At 60.6% G+C, this 24,265-nt stretch overlaps 1 protein-coding gene across 1 annotated transcript; it reads left to right on the top strand.

Annotated features, from left to right (window-relative positions):
* Nucleotides 1–498: 498 nt before the first annotated feature.
* On the top strand, nucleotides 499–24,112 carry SDRG_00282 (hypothetical protein; the record flags this gene model as incomplete). The annotated part of the gene is made up of 9 exons (XM_008605753.1): nucleotides 499–515; nucleotides 559–840; nucleotides 1,167–18,857; nucleotides 18,907–20,534; nucleotides 20,583–21,316; nucleotides 21,369–22,191; nucleotides 22,249–22,818; nucleotides 22,877–23,306; nucleotides 23,358–24,112. The coding sequence occupies exons 2-9, from the start codon at nucleotides 573–575 to the stop codon at nucleotides 24,110–24,112; spliced, it is 22,899 nt and encodes a 7,632-aa protein (XP_008603975.1). The 5' UTR covers nucleotides 499–515; nucleotides 559–572.
* Nucleotides 24,113–24,265: the final 153 nt, after the last annotated feature.

Here is a 24,265-nt window from a genome sequence, read left to right as displayed (position 1 = left end):
CCACCCACGGCCAGGCGGAGGGTGGGACCCGGGTGGTGGTCGCGACGACCGGCTTGAGCGATGCATCGGCGTGGTATTGTCAGTTTGGTCCTGCCGCCCGCGTACCATTGCGCGTCGACGGCGGAGTCGTATCGTGCATTTCGCCACCTGGGGCATCAGGCGAGACACTCTTTGTTGTGACCAATGGCTATGATCAATGGTCGAACCTTCTCCGCTTTACATACGACGGTATGCTTACTTCACTTGCGATTTTCTAACACCAATATTGCAATTAGCACCGTGGAGCGCCACCGAAGCCACGCTGCACAACAACGGCACAATGGTGTTGGTAGCCGGCGTAAACTTGCCGCCGTCGGTGGACTGGACGTGCAACTTTGATGCTCGCCATATTGTCCCTGCGACCTATAAAACCGCATCGGTGATTGCGTGCTCTGCGCCAGAAAATGCGACGACCGTCGCCGTCGCCTCCAACGGCCAAGACTTGTCGACTTCATTATCTTTGGCGCGCACGCGAGGTATGCATTTTTACTGCTGCATATAAGTGAACCTTCGTCGTAGCGTCCTTTCTCTCGATGACGCCACAGCGAGGGCCCGCGAGCGGCAACACCAACCTTCAAGTCACCTTGCGGCTCATCGGGGCGCCACCAGTGGTGCCGGTGCGGTGTGCATTCTCTGGCGCCAACACTTCGTGGGTCGTGCCAGCGTCCGCGTCGTTGACGGCGTCGGTGCTCCGTATCTCGTGCCCCACGCCCTTCTTCGACTTAGCTGGCCCAGTCCATGTTGCTATCGTCTTGGACGAGCTCGACACTATCCGCGTTTCGGTACCGTTTACGGTGTACGGTACGTTCTACTGTGGACGCTACGATGCTAAAGGCAGCAAGCTGATGAACACTGTATAGAGACACCACGCATTCTCAGCCTACAGCCGGCCCTGGTGGCTGCTGCAAGGAATCAAGGTGTCGACGTTATCGGGGTATACTTTTTGGCCAGTGGTGCTGAGTGTGTCTGGGCAACCGACTTGGGTGTCACGGCCCGCGTGCCCGCTACTTGGATCCATGCCAATCTCACGAGGTGCAACGTTCCCGGGGCGTGGACGACGTCGGTGCAGGCGCGACTCGAGTTGTCTTTCAACACTGTTGACGCAACGCAGGACGGACATCGCGTAGCCATCGTCGGCACCGACACGCCCTGGCAAGCGACGCCAACGGGGGTTGTTTCTCGGGCGGACGCCGTGATGACGGTCACCGGCTTTGGCTTTGACGTTGTTGACAGTACCATGCCACTTCTCTGCAACTATTCGGGCATCGGTGTCACGACGGCGACGCTGCGGACGTCATCGACGCTTTCATGCCCAGTCCCGATCAACACATCGACAGACGCACAGGCAAGCACGCTCCAAATTCAGCTTGGGCAAGGTCCAGCCTTGTGGTCCGTCCCGTGCGCCGTGTATCGGCCCCTCGTCATTCGCACCATGACGCCGACGACGGGCCTTGCGGGGACTCGGGTGACGCTGCAGCTCGAGTCGACATTGATGCCGCTGACGTCTCTCCAGTGCCTTTTTGGATCGATGGTGGTAGCTGCGCATCTCACCAATGCGACGACCGTCGAGTGCGTGGCGCCGCCGGTCGCCGCCGTCATGTCGCAGGCTGTGACGTTGCTCGTTCAAGGGCAGCAGGCGACGCTGGCGCCGACGTTTTTTACGTACCAGGCACCGTCGTTGATCACGTCGTTGCAGCCGGCTGTTGGAACGGCTGGTGCACACGTCGTTCTGCAAGCAACGACCATCTCGCCCGGCACCGTCGTCCTCTTCAACGGCGTTCCGGCGACGACAACGGTGCTCAATGCAACCTCGGTAACGTGTACTGTTCCTGTCCTCAACATCGCTTCACGCAGAACGACGCTACTCGCAAGGATCGCGTTGAGTCTCAACGGCGCCGTCTACAGTCTCAACACTTTGGCGATTCACTCCAGCGCCGGGTGGACGGCAACGGCGATGGCTCCTACCGTTGTGCCGACATTGGGTGGTCGTCGTATCATTTTTACGATCGACGTGGTGGATATCCCTCCGCCAACCAACCAGCTTGCGTGTCGATTTGGGGACGCGCCTGGCGTCACCACGAGCGTCGAGGCCTTGTCCCCAACTAATGTCGCGTGCGTCGCGCCATCGTGGCCAACGACTGGGACGGTGTCGGTGTCTCTTATGCTGCAAAATGTCACCTTGGGCGCGTTTCCATTGGTATTTATGAACATCACCAATGCGACGGTCACGCTCGTTTCGCCATCGTCCGGGCGTCCGGGCGCCAGTCTCTTGTTTCAACGTCCGTCACCTGGGAATGCGAGCGTGTATGCCTGCGTCTTTCAGTTTGTATCGGGGGACATCGTGCGACCAATCGCAGCGTTCAACGACACGACTATGAAATGCGAGGTGCCGACGCTGCCACCGACAGTCGTCGCGCCCGTAACGACCCCGGTCGTCGTCCAAGCGCTCGGCGTGATTGTCTTGTCCACGCAGTATACGATCGTCGCACCATTGATCGTCCTCGAGGTGTCTCCATCGTGTGGGTCCGTCTCGACGCTTCTCCGCGTCTATGGCTCAGGTTTTCAACTCGACGGTGCTTACGACTGCGTCTTTGCTACGGGCGCGACGCGTGCAATTGTCTTCAGTGCATCCGAAATGTCGTGTTGGCCATCGGCGGGCGTGAGCACGGACTCGTCACTCGCCATCTTGGACACGAGGACGAACGAGTCGGTGCTCGCACCGGGCGGGTTCACAGTTGTATCACCGCCACGCGTGACCGCCGTGCAAGCGTCCCAAGACGTCGTGTTTGTCAAATGCAGTGTTCCGGACCCCGTACCGTCCTCCCGTATCTTCTGCGGCTTCAACAATGCCACGACGCAAGTCGTCGGATCGTGGCACGCGGCGGGCACGGTGGCATGTCCTCTTCTCGATGCTGGGCAGCTGACAGCGATTACATCCGTCCTGCTGAGCTGGAACGGCCAAGAGTGGAGCTCGGGGTTTGCATGGTCGGCCCCACGCCTCCTCGAGCTCTCTGCGACGCGCGTCGCCGCTGGACATTGGTTTTCAATGACGGGCGCGGGAATGGCACCACCGGGTGCCGCAGTGTGCTGGATCGGTGCCTTTCGCACATCAGCGATCATTGAGTCTCCGTCGCGGGTCCTCTGCCAGGCGCCCAACACGTCGACGTCGCTGCAGAATGTGTCTGTCACCATCAGTTTGGACGGCGGTGTGTCGCTACTGGCGTCCAACCTTGTCGTGTCGGTGGCGGCCGCGGCGCGCATTTCGGCCGTCGTCCCGAGCTTTGCAACCACCCGTGGCGGAGCTCTCGTGTCGGTGGTCGGCACTGGCTTTCCCGAATCAATTGTGAACGTGTCGTGCCGCTTTGGTGATGTCCGTACCCAAGGCATAATGAACGGAACGACTGCCGTTCTGTGCTCGACGCCGCTGACTGCCAAGCCTGGTGTCGCCGCCCTCTCGCTAGAATGGCTGTCGAGTGAGAACGATGATATGGCGACCAACAGCGTCGGGTTCGAACTGGTACCGGTGCCGATCGTAGCAAACATCTCGCCACGCGTAGTCGCCACCAACCACTCTACGCCAGTGGTCGTCTCGGGCACTGGGTTTCGAGACGCGTCGGTCTTGCAGTGCGTGGCCATCTCGGATGCTGCGGTGGCACAACCACTTGTCACACAGTGGCTCAACAGCTCCAGCATCCTCTGCATCTTCCCGCCTCTCTCGCCACCGCAACGTGTGACGCTGCGCATCACGATCAACGGCCACGAGGGCTTTGAAGCGCCGCATCCGATTGTCGTCGCCGTGCCACCGACGCTAGCGCGCTGCCCTCTTTCGTCCGGTGTGGAAGGCTCTGCTCTCGAGTTGCACTTGGCGGAAGCATCTGCATTCCGAACCGCGTGTCAGTTTGACGCGGCCAATATCTCGGTCGTATCGCCCGCCGCACGAGCCAATGGGACGCTCCTCGTGTGCACTGCACCGCGTCTGCCATTGGGTGTCACGGCGCGTCTGTCGCTCTTGCTCGACGATTCGACCGTGGTGTCGACGCCATGCTTGTTTTCAACGACTGTCCCGGGTGCCATCGTGCGAACGGTCCCTCTCAGCGGTAGCGTCGCTGGGGGCACCCAACTCTTTCTTCATGGCACGTCGCTGCCCACGGCACCTGGCAACTGTACTTTTGATTTTGGCTACCAGGTTCTCGAGGTGCCGGGCCATTTCTGGAACAAGTCGGTTGTCTCGTGTGTCGCGCCGCCCGCACCGGCGTCGCAACCAACCGTTGCCAGCGTCAGTGTCGCTGGTGTATCGAGCTCAGTCGCGTTTCGGTACGTAATCGATCCCAATGTAGTTGCTATCGTGCCGACGAACGGCGTACCTCGAGGCGGCACTCTCGTCACGCTTTACGGCACCGGGTTTATTGACACGCATCTTTTGCAGTGCGTCTTTGGATCCGCGGTTGTGCCAGCACAGTGGGTGTCGCCGACGACCATTGCTTGCGTCGCTCCCTCGATGCTGGACGCAGGGTCGGCTACCGTTTTGATTGCGCTTCGTCTCAATGGTGTCGACGCTCTCGTGTCGAGCATCTCGTACACGTACGCTGCGGTGCCGACCATTGTCGCGCCAGTGGTCGCCACGGGCGGCACAGGCCTAGTACTCGTGCTTGACTCGTATCTCGGAAGCGACGACCTAACGTGTCTCTTTGACGCGACTCGCCTTGTGCCTGGCTTGGTGGTGAACCGCTCGCATGTGGTCTGCCCCCGACCACTCGTGTCGGTCACGACCGTCGCCGTCTCGAACAACGGCCGCGAGTTCTCGCCGCCAGTCGACATTGCTGCGTCCACACTAAGGCTGGCGACGCTGCAGCCACGTGTTGCTCCGTATGGAAGCGCGGGGCTTGTCACTCTGCACTCGACCTTCAACCGCTCGATGGTGTACACGTGTGACGTGGATGCTACCCTCTCGCTTCCGCTAACAGTACTCAACGCCACGACAGGCACGTGCATTGTGCCAACGACGGCAGTTGCAACGAGCCATAAGATTGCTATAGCAACGGATGTGCTCGTCTCGAACGCGCTCTTGTACTGGCTTGTCCCGCCGCCATCCGTGGCGGCCATTGCGCCCGTCGTCGGCGTCAATACCGGTGCATCCTCCGTGCTTCACGTATCGGGTACCGGGTTTGTCGACGTCGGAGACTACGTCTGCTACTTTGGCGAGCGCTATTCGTCGATGGGGCGCTGGCAGTCGACGACCCTTGTCGACTGTCCCGTCCCGTTGCAACTGTCGCTTGGCGAGTTCGAACTGCAGCTATGGTTTAGCGGCGAACGTGTCGCAGGCCCAAACACGATAACGTATAGCGTTCTGCCGGCGTCAACGCTCTCCGAACTCACCCCCGTCAACGGCGCTCTGCAAGGCGGAACGACGATCGAGCTACGTGGCAGCGCATTCCCGCCTACCGCCACATGCCTCTTTGGCCATCGCACGGTTGTCCCGACGTCGCAGAATGCCACGTATTTAGCGTGTACCTCACCCATGGTTGCGTCACCCACTACGGTGGCAGTCGCCGTGGCATTGAACGGTGTCCTCGTGAGCGCAGCTCTCTACTACACGTACACGGACCCGCCCATCTTGATACACCTCGTGTCGCCCGTGGTTGTGCCCCGTACGTTTCCAGGTCCGATTCGGGTGCGAGTGGCCGAGGTGAGCCCACTTGACACGGTGCTCTGCCGGTACCACGCAGATTCCGTCGCCTGGACGGTTGTCGGTGTCATCGAAGGCGCAACGACCGTGTCGTGTCCGTTTTCTGAGCAGCAAAGTCATCCCGGTCGTTTAGAGCTCGCCTTGTCGTGGAACTCCCACGACTGGAGTTTGCCGCTGGCGTTCGACGTTGCGCCGCCGATGCTCTTGTCGCATTTGGCGCCGACCACCGCGTTGTACCCGCTCCCGCCCACGGCGATGGTCCGCGTCTTTGGCTTTTCGCTTCAAGCGTTTAGCTGCGCGTTTCAAGCAGCCAGCACGGGCGGCAGCACCCTCGTGGCAGCCGTGACGTACTCGACAACGGCACTCGACTGCCCTATTCCGCCACAGCTTGTACCTGACACGTACAGTGTTGCATTGACGAGCGCCGACGGCACGCTCTTGTCAGCCAATGAGCTCGGCTTTGTCATCGCGTCGTCGCCAAGCGTTGACGTTGCGAGCCCGACCGGTGGAGACGTGCGAGGGTCAACACCCGTCGTCGTTCGCGGCGCCGGCTTTCGAACACTCTCGGCTGGCTTTTGGAAATGTCGGTTTGGCGAGCTGACGACTTCTGCAACGATCGTGGACGATATGACTCTGAGCTGTTTGGCACCGGCTATCTCGGCGCCACAGACGGTATCGCTTGCAATCACGTGGGGCGACCAGCGTGTCCAAGACGGCTGGCGCTACACGTACTACGACGTCCCACGCATCGCCAGCCGTCAACCGTTGCGTCCAGTGACAACAAACGTGTCGACCTCCGTACTGATTCTGGGCGACGCCTTCCCCGTGGCCCAGTCCTCAAGCGTGGCGTGCGGTCTCGGGACGCAGCCACCATCAACGATACCAGCTGCGTACATCAATGTGTCGACACTCGTGTGCCACCTCCCCGCTGTGCCGATCGCCGGCGCGTACGACCTATGGGTGCTATGGAATGGCGTTGATGCGTCGTCGTCGGTGCCCCTCGAGGTAGTACAACCGATGACGCTGCGTGCCGTCGTTCCGGCCGTCGGCTTTACAGCAACCGAAGTCCTCACGCTTCTCGGTGGTCCGTTTCGGCGACAAGACCCGGTCGAGTGCTTCTACCAAGGCATGTACGTCATCGGGACGGTGCTCAATGCGACCGCCGTGTCGTGCAGCGTACGATGGAACTCTGGTCCGTCAAACGTTGCGATCCTGCTGACGAGCAACCGCGTGACGTTTTCAAATGCCGTGTCCTTCTTGTACGCACCGGATGCCCGGGTGCACGGTATCGCGCCTCGCGACGGCGTCGTCGGGCACCGAACGACCGTGCGTCTCGAGGGTTATTTCCCGACGGCGTTGCGCGCGTCGACGCTCGCCTGTAGCTTTCAAGGTGCGCTCTCGCCGGCGCTAGTGCTCAACCCATCCGCGTTGCAGTGTGTTGCCCCAGCCGTTGCAACGGCGACAACGGTCGCGGTCTCGCTTGTCTACGAAGGGCGGGTCATTCCGTCGCCTACTGTGTTGACGATCCTTCCCTCCGTCTCGGTCCTTGCGACGTACCCGGCTTTTGTGTCGTCGTCGGCCGTATCGCCAGTGTCGGTGGTCTTGACGTTCGACAAGGATGTATCAGCATACGGGCTAACATGCCCGAACGACGTACCGCTCGTCGTGTTAAGCAACAGCACTGGTGGCTGCTCCAACTTATCCTTTGGTCAGCTGCTGGGATCCCACGAGCTGTGGCTTGCCAAGAACTTCGAAAGCATAGCAAGCTTCAGTGTCACGGTGCTGCGCCCAATCGCATCATTTGACGTTGGTCCAAACTTGATTGGCGAAGCTGGCGGCACCTTGCTGCGCATCACAGCCACCCCAGCGCCGCCACAACTGTCGTGTCGCATCGATGGCGAGATCGTGTCGGGTCATCGACGACCCGATGGAACCTTTGTCTGCGCGGCCCCACCGCATGCGCCCGGTGTCGTGTTCGTCGACGTCAGTTTCGATGGCTTTGCTTCGTCAAGCGCTCCACGACCATTAACGTACCTCGCACGTGTGCAGCTGCATTCGATTGCACCGTCTTTTGGTCTCGTGGCGCAGTACCAAGACGTTGTCGTGCGCGGCACCAACTTTGTGGATGCGACGAGCTGGTGCTGTCACTTTGACGCTACAGTCGTCCGTGCTCGCGTGCTCAACAGCTCGGCGCTGCAGTGCACGGCACCGCCGCTCCTGCACGAAGCCAGCGTCCGAGTCAGTGTGAGCTGGAACGACGACGAACGCGCCTCCACCTTGCTTGCATTCGAGGTCCTCGCCTTTCCTACGCAAGTACAGGCGGTGCCGTCGGGACCAAGCGGGTGGACAATCGCTTTGGATGTCAATGCGTCGGTGCGTGCGTATGAGTGCGCCATTGCTTCGTCAACTGCAACCACGCCGACGATGGTAACCTCGACGTACGACCGACCGAGCGTGCTGCGCTGTCCGAGCGCCGGTCTCGATGCGCCCAGCGCCTTGACTTTGTGGTACAACGGCGCGCCGTTGCCGTCGACAGTGGTGCTCATGACCGATCCGTGCCAGAGAATCGTTGTAAGCGACTCGATGGTCACTGTGGACGACCCTCTCGTGACGTTCTATGGGCAGTACGGTGCATCGGTGCCACTGTTGTGCGCCGTCAACGATGCCGACCGCGTACCAGCCATCAGCGTCGATGCGACGTCGGTGCAATGTGTCTTACCGTCCACGATGATATCGCCGAATGTGACGCTGACGTTATGGTGCAACGACCGACCAGTGCACACCAAAACCGTAGCGCGATCGCTCCCAGCCTCGATTCTCTCCGTGTCCCCCAACGTGACAGCGTCGTACGTCAATTACACTGGGAGTGTGCTCTTGCTGCGAGGCGTGCGGCTCGCAACTGCGTCGCCCGTCTTCTGCAACTTCAACCGCACCATGTCGATGCCCGTTGTTGCCAGCTCGGAGAACACGGCGCAGTGTCAAGTACCCGTGCTTTCGACGCTAGGTCACGTCTCATTGACACTCGAGACGGCGTCGGGAGCTCTTCTGGCGGACCACTCCTGGACCGTCGTGGCACCGCCCGTGGTGGTAAGTGTCTCGCCGCAAGTCGTGCCGATGGGGTCCTTGATCCATATATCGGGCAGCCACCTCGGTCCGACGCTGCTTGTGATGTATGGTGCGTCGTCGTCCAGCTTGTCATGCGCCGTGGTGTCGGACTCCGTCGCAGAATGCCCCGTGCCGACGACACCAGGGACGTTTGCGATCGCCTTGTCCACCACAGATGGGTTTCAGTTCCAACCTATCGCAGACGTTGTCGTCACCGTCCTGACAAGCACGGGCGTCGTGACGACCATGACGCCAACGTTGCAAGTAGCCAACCAGACAACGTCGCTTGTGTTTGAAGGCTCTTTATTGGCCACAATGAAGCTGCTGGCAGGACCGAGAGGACCCCGAATGCAGTGCCGCCTCCAAGGCCCCGTCGAGATGTACGTGGCCGCGATTCTCGACTCGCAAGATCGCATTGCCTGCAGCGTCTTCATTGTCCAACCCGGTGTTTACAACGTCTCGGTGGTTGTTTACAACGTCTCGGTGGTGCCCATCTTTGCCGATACCGTCTTCGAGCTTCATGTGGTGGCGGCCCCACGGCGCATCTCGATGACGCCATTGGTTGCCAATTTGGATGGGTCGACGCGGGTCACGTTTTGCGGGGCGCCGTCGTTGCCCTACAGTCCTCGAATGCACTGTCTCTTTGGTGCGGCCACCGCTGCTGTCTCAGTAGCCAATGCGTCCTGCGTGTTTTGCATGGCGCCTGCGCAGCCCTCGGGCAGCCTTCCGGCGGCATTGTACCTCGACGTCGACGTTCCCGTCTCGCACGATGGTCCCTTTTCTATACAGTACATTCAAGAGCCCGCGATCGTTCATGTCGAGCCAGTTGTTATCGCATCGTCGACACCAAGTACTGTCGTCGTCTCCGGCTGGGCCTTTCCAAACGAATCCGTCCCGCTCATGTGCGTGATTCAAGTGGTCGACAAGGTCGTCACTACCGTAGCTGCCACCAACGTCACGAGTCGCCGTGTCCTCTGTGCGTTGCCTCCGCTGCCATTCGTCTCGACGGTTCATCTAGGTGTCGCCATTGACGGGGTTGTCTACTCTAATGTGGTGCCAATCACAGTGCTGCCAGAGTGGAACACGACGCAGTGGCAGCTCGAGCCCGCGACGGGACCCCTCGGGGGCAACTACACGGTGGCCATCCGTGGCCGCGGCTTTCCCGCCGGCATCTCGGTGCAATGCATGTTTGGCACGGCCATCGTTCCGGGTATAGTCGTGTCGCCAGAGCGCGTGCTATGCCAGGTACCACGTACAACTGTGCAGCCCATGGTGCCGCTCTCCCTTGTCTTTGGCCCCGCAGTTGTCAAGACTGCACTCGTTTTTACGTTCACGACGCCTCCGGTGGTGTTCACAGTCCAGCCAAGCTTGGCCTGGGTCGCCTCGTTTCAGATGTGGGCGCAAGTGCACGGTGCAGCGCTCAACTTTGCACAGCGCTGGGAGTGCATCTTCGGGACTGATCGTGTCGCAGCCGTCCATCTCTCGCCCCAGCGCCTCGCATGTCAGGCGCCGGCACTGGTCGCAGGCAACCTCACGCTGCGGGTCCTCGGCCACGACCGCATTTACTACGAAACGATCATCGTGGTGGCGCCGGCGCCGGCGCTTGCTGCCCCACGCACTCTATTTGGCTGGCGCGGTGCGAACCTCATCGTGGAAGGCGTGCATTTGACATCTGTGACGAGCTGCCGCGTTGGTACCGCGTTGGTGCCCGCCATTAGCTCGGCCTACAACGTCTCTTGCGCGGCGCCACCGGGCTCTGGCACGGTCAACGTAACGTTATTGGTGGGAGACGAGCCGGTACCGAGTGTACCATGGCACTTTCAGTATGTTGCGTCGATGACAATATCTTCCATCCACCCGACAGCCCTTGCCATCGTCGATCGCTCCAGCACGCTGTCGTTGTACGGCAACTTCAGCTCAGCAATCACGTCGTACCAGTGCCGATTCGGCGTATCTACCACGACAGTTGCGTCGCTTGTATCGACTTCTGAGCTCACGTGTGGTATTCCGGTGCTGCCACTGGGCTCAACACCAATCGCTGTGCTCTGGGACAGCGCCAACGTGATTCCTGGCCCGCAACTGGTGTTTTCGACTCTGCCACCGCTCGCGTTCCCGTCGTTGGTCCCCAGCGAGGGACCGAGTGCGGGTGGCACCGTTGTCCGCGTGCAGACCCGTGGGCTGGCGCAAGCGCGCAACATCACATGCATTTTTGGATCACAGTGGCACGCTGGCAGCTACGACCACGTGACGCGCCACGTTCTCTGCAAGGCGCCACCGCAGGCGACCTCGGGTGTCGTGTCCGTAGCGCTCGTGGTGAACCACCAGACGTTCGCGACGAACTTGACGTATGCGTACTTGGCAGTGCCGACGCTGCTCTCGGTGCAGCAAAGCCTCGATGCTACGGAGCAGTGGCATGTAGTCGTGACGACGTCGCCTACGAGCGCCCAGCGTCTCTGGCTGAAGACACCGGATATGCAATGCCTGGCCGTCTTGTCGGGCACCCAAACATTTGGTTGTGTTCTTGGAGCACCGACGCCGTCCACGCCGACTGCCCGCCTCTTTGTCTCGGTGAATGGCGTGGACTTTGAGCCGAGTGCCCTAATGCTGGACATCGCGGCCGTGTTGCAAGCTGTGTTTGTGGACTTTGTCGAGCCGGCGTTTGTCCCGATGAATGCACCCGCGCTCACGGCGTCGGTGCACGGCGCCGGGCTCGGTATCTGCGATCCGATGCTTCAAGGTGTTGATTGCGTCTGTGTCTTTGGCGCAGAAGCGACCAAGGTCACATACGTTTCTTCCGTGCGTGTGCACTGCCCGATCCCGGCGCTACTGGCAGCCGTACCGTTCTCACTCAGCGCCAACGGTTCCGAGTACATTCCGCTGACACGATCCAGTCGAACGATGCACGTTGCCGGCGACGTTGCGGTTGCAGCGGCCGCGCCGACGGCAGGCTTGGCCACGGGCGGGACCATCGTGTCGGTGTCGGGTCTCGGGTTCTACCCCGCGCTTGGGTGCTGGCTCGACGCTCGAGTGTTTTTGCCTGCCATGGTGCTGAACGCGACTTATCTTGTGTGTACTCTACCCCCGCAAGGCGCACCGCCGGCGACGGTAACGATCGTCATCACGACCGAGCTCCAGCCCAACTTTGTGTCGGCCCCGCAGCTCACGTTCAAGTACCTCGAGGCGCCTTTGGTCACGGCGCTGTGGCCATCGATGGTTGCCATGCACCCAAATGCCTCCGTGTCGCTCACGCTGACGTCGTCAGTGCCGACGACGTTTCAAGAGCAAGCGATGGACTGCCTCTTTGACCGCGAGGTTGCCTCCAAGGGGCTCGTTGTAGCGATGACGTCGACGACACTGACGATCACCTGCTCTGTACCGACACAGATGGTCGCCGGTGTCGCCACGGTCGACTTGGTACTCAACGACCAACACGACATCTGGACGGGGTGGTCCATGGACGTCATCGATGGCAACACGCTACGCTCCGTCCTGCCGTCGTACGTGCCAACAAATGCACGTGTCCCAATCACGATGCACTTACACTATGATGCGCTTGACGTCGAGCTCTCTTGCGTCTTTTACCAAGCGGCGACCAACCGGACGTGGCAAGCCCCCGCGCGGACAGTGGCCCCCCGCGCGTTCGACTGCCTCACGCCGCACGTGACGGTCGCAAGTGTTCTCGACATTTGGCTGGAGCTCCACGGGCAGACGTACACGGACAATCGACTCGTGCTTGCCGTCTACTTGCCACCCGAAGGCGTCGGCATGCAGCCGGCTGTGTCGCTTCTCAACGGTGGCGCTGTCGTGCGCCTCTACGGTCGTCGATTTCTCGCGACGCCGGATCTCGCGTGTCAGTTTGGTGCAACGCAGTCCACGCCGGCACGCTTTGTATCGGTACATCAAGTCGAATGCACGGCGCCGCCATCGCCCTTGCCGACAAATGTATCTCTCGGTATTGTCTATTCCGGTGCACTCGTCAACTGGCTCAATATGTCGATCGAGTACGTCGACGACGTCCGCATTCTAGATGTTACGCCGCCGAATGGACCGCTTGGCGGACACACGCCGGTCGTTCTCTCGGCCACTGGGCTTCGCGCGTCGTGGCACCTGCAATGTGCGTTTGAGCTCGGCACCGGTGACGCGTTGGTGCCGGCGACGTTCGATGCAGCGCACCACACCGTGTCGTGTGCCGCGCCGCCGGCGGCTTGGCCCGAGACCGTCACGATCTCACTCTACACAAGCGCCGATGGCGTGCGACTGGCGTCGTTCCCAATGAGCTACGCCTATGTGCCCCCAATGCAAGTGCTTTCGACGTTTCCGGCTCGCGGTATCGCGGGTGTCGCGATGCTGGTCGATGTGCATGGCGTCTTTTTGCGTCCGTCCATCGTCTGCCGCATCAACCAGGCGACGACGGCACCGGCGTTTTTCATGTCGGAGAGCCATGCGCGCTGTGCAGTCCCGGCGCTGGCGTCGACGTCGATCGTCGTTCTTGAGGTCGCCAACAACGGCCTCGACTTCGTTCTGGCGACTATTTTGCCGGTGGATCCACCCTTGAACGCAACGATGATCTCGCCAAACAACGGTCCTATCTCGGGTGGCACGACTCTATACCTCCAAGGCGCCAACGTCGGCCAGGCTTCGCACTGCCGCATCGATCGCGTCATCGTGCCCACCCGCAAGATCAACGCGACAATGGTGGCATGCATCGCGCCGCCGCATTCGCGCGGTGTCGTCACCGTCGAACTTTCAAGCAATGCCGCTGGCTACGTCCTGGCCAGCGTGAGCTACGAGTACCTCGTGGTGCCGTCGGTGGTGGCCGTCGAGCCACCGCGCGGTCAAGTGGCGTCCCGAATCGTCGTTCTGGGGTCGGGGTTTGTCGACCGCGGTAACGTCTACTGTCGCTTCGGAAAACGCGCACTTGTACTCGCCCACGTGAGCTCGACTACGCGACTCGAGTGTGTTGTACCCGATGTGCCTTTGACGATCGTCGACGGGCGTTTGCAGCGAGCATTGCAAGTCGAAGTGTCCCTCAACAACGGTGTCGACTACTCGGCGAACGGCGTGACGTTCGAGGTGCTGGATGCCTATCACGTGCGATCGCTGCGACCACGCACCGGATCGGCGCTTGGGGGCACCCGTGTCCGCCTCTTGGGCCATGGCTTTCACCAAGCCAAACAACTTGCGTGCACGTTTGGCTCTGCTGTGGTGCCGGCCGTGTATGTGTCGCCAACCGAGCTGCAGTGCGTCACGCTTGCTCACACGACGGGCGTCGTTCCAGTTGGCCTCCTCGATGAATCGGACGCCCTCACGGCGTTGCCAGCCACTTTGACCTTTGAATTCACATACGCGACGCTTCTCGATACGATCGTGCCGTCGGCTGGCGCGACCACCGGTGGTACCATCGTTTCGGTCCTTGGCCGCCACATTGGTTTTTCAACGACGCTGGCGTGCCGATTCAACGCAACAACGGTGCCTGCCGTGTACATCAACGCGTCATGTGTCTCGTGCGTGGCGCCGGCGCACGCTGCCGGTACCGTCGACGTCACGTTGAGCAACGGTGGCCTCGAGGTGTCTCCGTCGTCAGTCGTGTTTGCCTACCGTGCGTTACCGGTGCTGAGTGCTCTTTCGAATCGCACCGCGGTCAGTCCGCTCGGTGGTGATGTCGTAGCGATTGTCGGTACATCCTTCGAGGGGCCGGTCACCTGCATTTTTGACGACGGGCGAGCGTCTGGCCCAGGCATGGTTCTATCGTCGACGACAGTGACGTGCGTCGTGCCGCCCCGTGCCACTGCAAGTGTCGCGACGCTGTTTGTTGACGCGCTCAGTGGACGGTCCAACGTGCTCTCGCTACCGTACCTGGCCCCGACCGAAGTGTGGTCCATCGTTCCGCCGTTCGGTTCGAGCGATGGCGGTGGACATCTGCGTCTTCACGGCACGGGCTTCAATCAGTCGAGGGCACTAGAGTGCGTGTTTAGCGACGACAGCGGGTGGCGCCAGACGACACCTGCCATCTTTGTCTCGCCGTCCGAGGCGTCGTGCGTCTCGCCGCAGGTCCCGCATGTCTCGTCGCCCACGTCGCTGCGCGTCGATGTGTATCATTTTGGCACCCCGGTGACGCAGCTTTCTGGTGTCTTTACAGCGCTGCCACCGCTTCAACTTCAAGTTGTGGAGCCGCGTGAAGCGGACAACAGCGGCAGTACCATTGTAGCATTCCGTGGCGCCAAGTTTTACCCGTCAAGTGCGCTGGCTTGCGTCTTTAACGCATCCCGCGTCCCCGCAGCATTCGAGAACGCTTCGTTTGCTACCTGCCGGACACCGGTGCATGTGCCTGGCACCGTAGCTATCGGGCTCACCAACAACGGCTTCGATGTCGTGTGGCACGGCAACTTTACCTTTCGTGCACCAGTGTACGTGGCGTCCGTGGCGCCGACAACGGGCGTAACCACCGGGTCGACGACGGTGCGCATTTCAGGCGCCAGCTTCTTTCCGGCGATGCAACTCGAATGCACGTTTGACACAACCACTGTGTTGGCCACGTTTGTGTCCCCAACGGCTGCCATGTGCGTGGCGCCAGCAACAACCGACAACTATACGTCGCGCACCGTGCGTTTCGCCGTCGGTCTGGTCAACCAAGCGCCAAAAGCCGTCGTTGCCTTCACTTACGTGGCGTTGGAGCGCATTCTGTCGGTGACACCGGGGCGAGCGTGGAGCATCGGTGGTACCGTTGTTACCGTGGCGACGCAAAACGTCCGCGTCTCTTCGAACGCGACGTGCTGGTTTGGCGCGACCGCCGTCCAAGCCTCCAAAGTGACGGCCTCGACGATGGTGTGCGCAAGTCCGCAGGCGTCGCCGACGTCGTTGGCGTTCGCAGTCTCGTCAACGGCATCTGCGCCGGCTTCTGTGGACCCGTTTTCGTTTGAGATTCTACCGACGCCAGTGGTGACGGCCATGCCGGTGGTGACGGCATTTGTCGACGGCGGCAGCGACGTGACGCTCTATGGCAATCACTTGGAGTCGGTGTCGCATTGCCGCATCGGCAGTGCTGTTGTGCCCGCCTACGCTACGTCCACGCGACTGCGCTGTGTCACCCCGCCGCAACCGTCGCCAGGTACCTACGTCGTGTCGCTGCAGTCGTATTTTGCGACACTGGCGACACCGTGGAATGTGACGTATGTACCGATACCGGTACCACCGCCGGTCCCCGCGTTTGTCGAGTCGACGGTGCGCACCGATCGACCCACGATTACATCGCTCTTTCCACCAACCGTGTCGTCCAGCGGCGGCACCGTGGTCACCGTCATCGGGTCTTTGTTTCAAAACATCCCGACGTTGCAGTGTATGTTTGGCACGGTTGTTGTGCCGGCGTCGTACCGGTCACCGACGTCGCTTGTGTGCGTATCTCCCCGGCACGTTCCGATGCAACTGCTGGTCGAGGTGTCGAACGACGGCATTCTCGCTTCCATATCGGCACGACATGTAATGGTCGCCAACGACGCCGTGCAGCGCGCGATCTCGCCCGAGTTTGGCAACGTTGGCACGCGGGTGCGGGTATTTGGCAACCATTTTAGCCAGTCGCCTCTGCTCGTATGCCGGTTTGGCCTCGCGGTGGTGTCCGCCACGTTTGTGTCGCGAACCGAAGTGACTTGCGTCGCTCCCGACCCGACCACTGTCTCGCTGAGCAACGGACGTGACGTCGTCGTCGTCCACACGTCCAACAACAATGCATCGTTCACGTCCCACGGCAGCTTCTTCACATACGCGCCGACACCACTCGTGACGTCATCGTGGCCACCCATCGTGTCGCAGGTTGGCACGGGGTCGGTCACGGTGCGAGGCTACCACTTTCGACCCTACCCGGTGTCGTGTGTATGGAACCGGCTCGTGGTGGTGCCGGCGACCGTGCACTCGAGTACGCTGCTGCAGTGCGCCGTACCGCCGTCGCTAGCCGTCGGACAGGCGACGCTGCAACTTAGCATCTTGAACGGTCTCGATCCATCCCCGCCGACGACGACCGTAACGTTCGCAGCAGCGGTGACGCTCGTCGGTGTCGCGCCGGCGTCCGCACCGTCTTTGGCCAATACGACGCTCGTACATGTGTACGGCACGAGCTTTCGCTCGACGATCGAGCTCAGCTGTCAAGTGGATACGACACTCGTACCGGCGATCTACGTCAACTCGACGACTGTGCAATGTTTGTTGCCGCCGCATCCCATTGGGCGCGTCGCCCTCAGTGTGACGACCAATGGCATCGAGTTTGCCTCGCCAGTGGCATTTTCGTTCGTGCCGGATGTTCGCGTCGCCCGGGTCCGACCGACGTTTACGCTTCTACCAGGCCAAACACCGGTCTTTGTGCAGGGCCGACATTTTCAAAACATCTCGACGCTCGGGTGCCGCTTTGGCGAGCGGTTTGCTCAAGCCACGTATCTCTCACCGGAGCTGCTGCTCTGCGTGGCACCGTCCCGTGTCGGCAACCTTGTGGCGCCTGCCACCACTGTGACGATCGAAGTGACAGTCGACGGTATTGCCTTCTCCACTAGCGGCGTGCCCTTTGAGTACCGCAGTTCATGTCCGCGCGGGGCGTACTGCTGGGGCCACGACGTCTCTGCGTCGCCCAATGGCACGTACATCGGCGCGGATGCACAGAACTTTACGCTTTGCACGCCTGGCACGTTCCAGCCGCGCGCCGGCCAAACTGCCTGCCTTCCGTGCCCCGTAGGTTATTTCTGCCCGGATTTTGGTCTCTCGCACCCCGTGCTGTGTCCTGCCGGCTACATTTGCGACCGCCAAGCGCTCTCGACGCCGACAATATTGTGCAACCAAGGACACTACTGCAGTCGTGGGACCAAGACGATGAACGTTCACGAGTGGGAGGCCAGCAACAACTATTTGTGGAACAACGAGACGGGCCTCCTTGTCTTCAACGACAGCTCCATGACGTGGCCGATCGTGGCGCGCGTGCTCCCGGCAACCGGCGCGCGGCGACTGAACCATCCACCGGTGTTGGAGGACCCGGGATGTCTCGTGCGCAACTGCGTCATCGGCAGCAGCGTCCTTGTGCCCGAAAAGCCCTACGTGTGCCCCCTTGGCATGTACTGTTTCAAGGGCGCGACGACACTGTCGCCAATGGCCAACAACTTTAGCACACCGCAGACCTGCTATGCTGGCTTCTTCTGTCCGCGCGGCAGCTTTACGCCCGAAGGCACGGGGCCGTGCCCGACAGGCTACTTCTGCCCCAACCCGACAGACGCGCTGCTCTGCCCTTGTGGCATGTACTGCCCGGGCGTCGGCAACACCAAGCCGATAGCGTGTTACCCAGGCACATATCAACCGGCGACGGGCCAGCCCACGTGCGTGCTCTGTCCGATTGGCTCGATTTGTCCTGGCTGGAACAACACCGCGCCAACGCTGTGTCCGGCCGGCTTTGTGTGCTCGGCCGTCGGCTTGTCCCACCCGGTGCAGCTGTGCCCCGCCGGCTTTTACTGCAACGAAGGCACGTGGACGCTCGACCCGTCCGAGCTCTCGCCCCTCCGCCCGTACCCGTGCGCGACAGGCACGTTTTGCCTTGCGGGGATCGAAGCGCCGCTCACGATCGATTGGCTGCCCAATGTCCCAGCGGGGGCGACGTCGCGTCAAACGTGCACCGAAGGCGCGTTCTGCCTCGAGGGCACCACGGAAGCGACGTTGTGCTATCCAGGGCACTACTGTCCACCAGGGACGACGTTTCCCGTCATCACCCCCCCGGGTACTTTCTCGGGGGAGGACGGTGCGATCGCGCCAATGCTGTGTTTTCCCGGCACGTTTGCCGTCTTTGCATCGAGCACCAACTGCCAAGTGTGCCCCGCGGGGTACACGTGCCCGGGGTACGGGAACTACATTCCAAAGATTTGCCCACCAGGGTCGTACCGGTCGATCGCCGACTCGATCACGTGCCGCCTGTGCCCCGCCGGCACGTGGTCGCCCAACTCTGGCGTCGCCGATATTTCGTACTGTGAACCGTGCCCCGCCGGGCGCGTCTGCGGCGTCCAAGGTACAACGCGATTGATGGACAAGTTGTCTAATGGCATGTATGCAACTAGGCATGAACAACCTGACGCAGAGCATCATTTGTCCGTCCGGGTACGTGTGCGGCGAAGCCACGACGCTCGATATGCAATACATGCACGAGTGCCCCGCGGGGTACTTTTGCGGTGCCGAGACGACGCTCGCCACAGCATTTGACAATCTGTGTCCGCCGGGCAGCACGTGTCTCCGGGGCACCAAAGACACGGAGCGGACGCGGTACATGTGCCCTGTCGGTGCATTTTGCCCTCTAGGTACGGCCGACGGCACTGCGAAAGAGTGCCAGTGCCCGTCGCGCACCACGTCGCTCCCGGGCTCGAACGCACAGATCGACTGCAGTATTACGGAAATCAGCGTCTGCGACAAGGACCCGGCCAAGTCGTACTACCCGCAGTTTACGTATACGTTTCAAGGCGAGACCAAGATCTTCAACTCGTGGGCGACGTCGAATCCGACGGGCGAAGTCGAAGTTGTCACCAAAGTGCTCCCGGTGAACGCGTCGGCCAGTGCCTTAGGGTGGCACAACGGTACGATCGACGTCATGCGAGCGTGCCCGTCTCAGCTCTCGGCGACTGGCGGCGAGTTGCTCACTGTCATCGGGCGGAACTTTCTCGATACGAATGAGCTCACATGCGAGTTCCGGCTCGTCGACTCGATCGTCTTCTTGTCAGTCCCCGCCACGTACGTCAACGGCAGCCGTGTGCAGTGCCGCACGCCGCCAATGGCGCTCAACGGCGCGGCGTCCGTCGCCGCCAAAGTGCACGTGTCCAACTACGGTGTGCATATATCGTCGACCGGCGCGGATCTCACGTACGCATCGTCGCCACCGAGCGCGAGTCCCTGCGGGTATCGTGCGTCGGAAGAAGGGCCGTGGCCGCCGGAGCTCGGGTGGTTTGCGCTGCGTGGGCTCTCGGAGATTCTCTTGTCGTTCGATCTGCGCCACATTCCTGTCGACATGCTGTACGACGAGCACTTCAAAATTGCCATCTACGTCGCCCCGAGCCTCTGCAACAATGCCGTGTGCAATGCCAAGCGCGTGCGGCTGCCGTTGGGGGCAGCGACCGAGACGTCACCGTGTCGTCAGCCGCTACTTCTGCCATCGTCCTTGACGTCGACAGCGTTTCAACAGCACGATGTGCTCAACCTGACCCTTTTGGCGCTGGAAGACATGCTCATCAAGCCCGAGATTCACATCACGTACGGTCTCTTTGCGTCGGCGGCCGACCTGTTTGTGAACTCCACGTCGGTTGAGATTCGGTCGCCAAGTCGCGCCAACAACACAGCTGGCATCGTGGCCGACAGCCGCCCGCTCTCGCCCATTATTTCGTTCGAGGAGGAGCTCGTGCCGCGGGATTACGCATTCCTGGCCGTCTATCGACGCGCGATTGGCTTGAATGTACCGTACCCGATGAACCTCCCGCCGCGCTTTAGCCAGCTCGAGCGCGGTCGAGTGCTCCAAACCAACGTGGTCAGCGAGAAGAGTCCACAGCTCAACTTGCTCGACACGCCAGTGCCGGGGGTGACCACGGACGCGTACTGGAGCTCGCCCTTCTCGACGCTCGCGACCACCATCGATATGGTCGCCAAGTACCGCGAGACGTTCCAGGGCCTCGCCTCCGACAATTCTTCGTACGACATGACCAACGTACGTTCGTCGTCTCGACCATCGGTATTGGATTCAGGCGATGTCTAGGTTATGCTACCGTACTTGCCATACTTTTCGCACTGCCGTGGATATGGCCGGTACATGACGATCTTCGACTTGCTCGAGAGCGACGAGCATTGTCAGCTTCCCGCGCTCACCGAGCAGCCGGCAACGTGGTCTCGCCGCACCCTCCCGCCACTGCTCAACCAAGACGACGTGGTCGTCGTGGGGCCGGTCGATATTCTGCAAGACCCGATCGCCGACTACTGCTACCGCGACGTCGCCTGCGAATACGAAGAAGACTTGCGCTCGGTCGCCGTGAACCCGCGCTGGTTTGAAGCCAGCACGCTCACGTCGCTTTTCGAAATGGTCAACGAGCCGGTCACGTACCAAGCGTACTCGACGGGCAGCGCGCTCTACGGGACACTGCTGGCGGCGGGCAACAGCGATATCTTTGTTCCTGTCCTCATCGACCGATCGGCGGCCGACGTGATCGAAGGCGGCTGCACGATCCAGTGCTTTCCACGCAAAATGACACTCGAGATTGCATACTACCAAGTGACGCTCCAGCTCAAGCGGCTCATTTTTGTCAAGCTCATTTTCGACAACTTTGATGTGGACACGACGCGGACCGACTATGCACTGCACGTCGAGTACCACCCGCTTGGGTACCTCGAGCTCCTCATCAACTTTGCGTTCGAGCCGTCCATGTACATCACGCTCTTCAACGTCATGGGGCTCGTCGCATGGGTTGGCTGTGCGATGGCGTGGATCATCAATCGGTACACTGTCTGAAATGGGCAAGACAGTCTGTCATGTTGCGATACTTTGTAGGCTCATGACGCGCATTCGAGACCCGCCCAAGCTCTACTACTTGAGCTATCTTTCGCTGATTGCGCCGCCGCCAACGATCGGTGCGATTTTAGCGACACTGCCACTCTCGGCAATCATCGGGTCGTTCTACCTCTTGCTCAACGGCGACCTTGCGTTTTCGATTTCCAACAACTACCCGGGGGCGTACCCGTACTGGCTCCTCGACAACGTCAAGAGTCAGTACAACGCTGCTTTGCTCGACCCGGCGCTCGTGACGACGATGCGTCATGGGCGGACGGGCTTTTGTTTTCTCCTGCTCGGGTGCTACTTGATGAGCGAAGCGGCCGTCATTTTCGTGCCCAAGACCATTTCGATTTCAGAGCGCGCGGCCGAAGAAAAGACCGAGACAAGCGACGCGCTCTTGCCAGAAGAAGACGACTCGCTGTGGAAACCAACGCCGTGGCTCCGGACGAGCTTCATCTTTGCGAGTGTGCTCCAAGCGCTCTTCCTCACGGTCGTGGTCGAGTTTTCGTTTTGGAAGGACTTTCCGAATTACCTCTGGTACATTCTCTTTATGACCAAGCTGCTCGTGCCTATCATCGACATGGCGGGCGAGGCCATGCTGCACGACCGACTCCTTCTCAGTCCGCTCAAGTGTGCGACCAACGTCGTCTTTGCTACGATCACAATGGCGGCGCCCGACTTGCTTGGGTTCATGATTGCGTTTTACATTTTGTTTGGCGTCGCGTTCCTCCATCGGCTCTACTTTGATGTGGTTTTGGACGCGATCTTTGGCCATCTGCGCGCATGTTTCCGGCTGCTTCAGAGAGCCGGGAAGGAAGTCGTGCGCTTGGCCAAGATTTTTCTGGTCCGGAAAAAGAAGAAGCGCAAGCCGAAGAAGCTCGGGCCCGACGGCAAGCCGATCGACAACGACGAAGACGAAGCCAACAAGAAGAAGGAAGAAGACGCCAAGAAGGCGCTTTCGGACAAGGCGGCAAGCGACAAAGCGAGTGAAGAGGACGCGGACACGGTCGAGCCGATCATTGACTTCGCCATGGAGTACGCCATGGAAACGCTCGCATTCTTCTTCCAGCCGACCATGGTCATCATCATGATTGTGTTTCGGGCCGAGACGGGCATTGCCGACAATTACAGCATCCGCGTCCAAGACCTCGAGTACTACTGTTACTTTTTCATCGTCATCATCTCGTACCACCTGCTCGCGGACGTCTTCATCTTGCACTCGCTCGAGCTCTTCAAGGGCTGGAAGCTCTACGACTACTTTGTCTACTGCCGGTACCGCTACATCCAGCGCGAGAAGCGCTGGAAGGGCCTCGAGCACAACCTCGACGAGTGCATTGAAGAAGGCCTTCGGCACCTCGACCAGATTTGCTTTTCGTCCCAGTACCATTTCATGTGCGGTGTCCAAACCCTCGCGATCCTCGCGCTCGTGGTCGCGATCGAAATCATGGTATGTCATCCTGACATGTCACGACTGATACACTGATACATTGATATTTTTTGTTTAGGTGCGCAACAAATACAATATGTTTGCCGACCCCGCGGTGCTGGCGCTTGTGCCGTACATGGCACTAACGTGCTACTGCGTGCGCCGCATCTGCCTCTACTTGATCCGGAAGCTCGCCTTGTACAAGCTCCGGCACGAGTCGACCATGTGGATTGCCAACCCGGAAGACGAGAACATGGACGTACCCAACTGGGAGGAGCTCGAGCGACTCAAAGGCGCGTCGCACGAAGCGTTCTTGATGAACCAACGTCTGACGTCCGAGACGTTTCGGTACAAGTTCCTCAACTACAACCGCGCGTGGATCATCGAGCAGCTGCCCAACATTCTCACGCCCCGAACGCTGCGGCGGGCGCGGCCGTACTTGATCACGCAGTTTTCAAAGATCATTAGCAGTCTCAACCCCCAAGTGTCGGACGACGATGACGACGACAGTATGACGATTGCATCGTATGCAATATCTTGAGGTTCATTATTGCAACTAGGTGGCCGGCCGCATTTCGGGCCCGTTTCGCTCACGGCGCCGTCCCGCGACATCATTCGGCTCTGGCTGGCCAAAGCGCGCCGCCGCCTCCGGCTTCGCGAAGCGGTGCAGCCCATCATCAACGCCGCGCGCAAGGTCGAGTGCGAGAGCTGCCTCAGTCGCCGCCAGCTCCAAGTCGAGCTCATGATTCCGCTCGAAGTCATGGGCGACAAGTTTGACAAGGTGTACCCGAGTGACGAGTTCAACGTGGCCGAGTGGAAGGCGTTCTTCATCAAGCACGAGAAGTTTCGGACGCTCTGCCTCAACTGCCTCGCCAAGCAGAAGCAAGAGGCACGCATGCAGCCCCTCGGGCTCGGTGCCAACGACCAAACGATGGCCGACGCCGAGACCGCAGCCGCCCTCGGCTTTGGGAGCGTCCACCTCAACGCGGCGTCGCGCGCAATTCTACTCAAGTGGTACAAGCTTGGCCAGGACCGCGTGTTTGGCAAAACCGGCAAGCGCCGCGCGGTCGCCAACGTCAGCGACGACGAAGAGGACGCGGCGCTCCGGGGCGCCAAGTGGGCCAACCAACCAGTCTTCCTCAATGCCGCTTCGACGGCGATCGCTATCAAGTGGCTTGTGGCCGGGCGCACTGCGATCAAATCCAAGATGGGCGGGAAGAAGATTCAACCCCTCGAGGCCGCGCCCAAACCCAAGCGCAAGAAGCCACCGACCAAGAGCAAGGACATTGAGAAGGCGAAATCTCGCCGCAAATAATAGTCGCGAATTTCCTCAATGTATGTATTTCCAATTCCAAATTCCACGAGCGGACATCCATGTTGTGGTGCGAAAAGCACATGTTGTAACGACGACATTGGATTGGCGGCCTGCATCTGAGTCGCATCTGATTCCAAACGGACGGTCCGGAGT

This window comes from Saprolegnia diclina (genome assembly GCF_000281045.1).
Source record: "Saprolegnia diclina VS20 unplaced genomic scaffold supercont1.1, whole genome shotgun sequence".
In the NCBI taxonomy this organism is placed as follows: Eukaryota; Oomycota; class Saprolegniomycetes; order Saprolegniales; family Saprolegniaceae; genus Saprolegnia; species Saprolegnia diclina.
The sequence above is the reverse complement of the archived record's forward strand: the minus strand, read 5'-3'. Positions and strand labels throughout refer to the sequence as shown.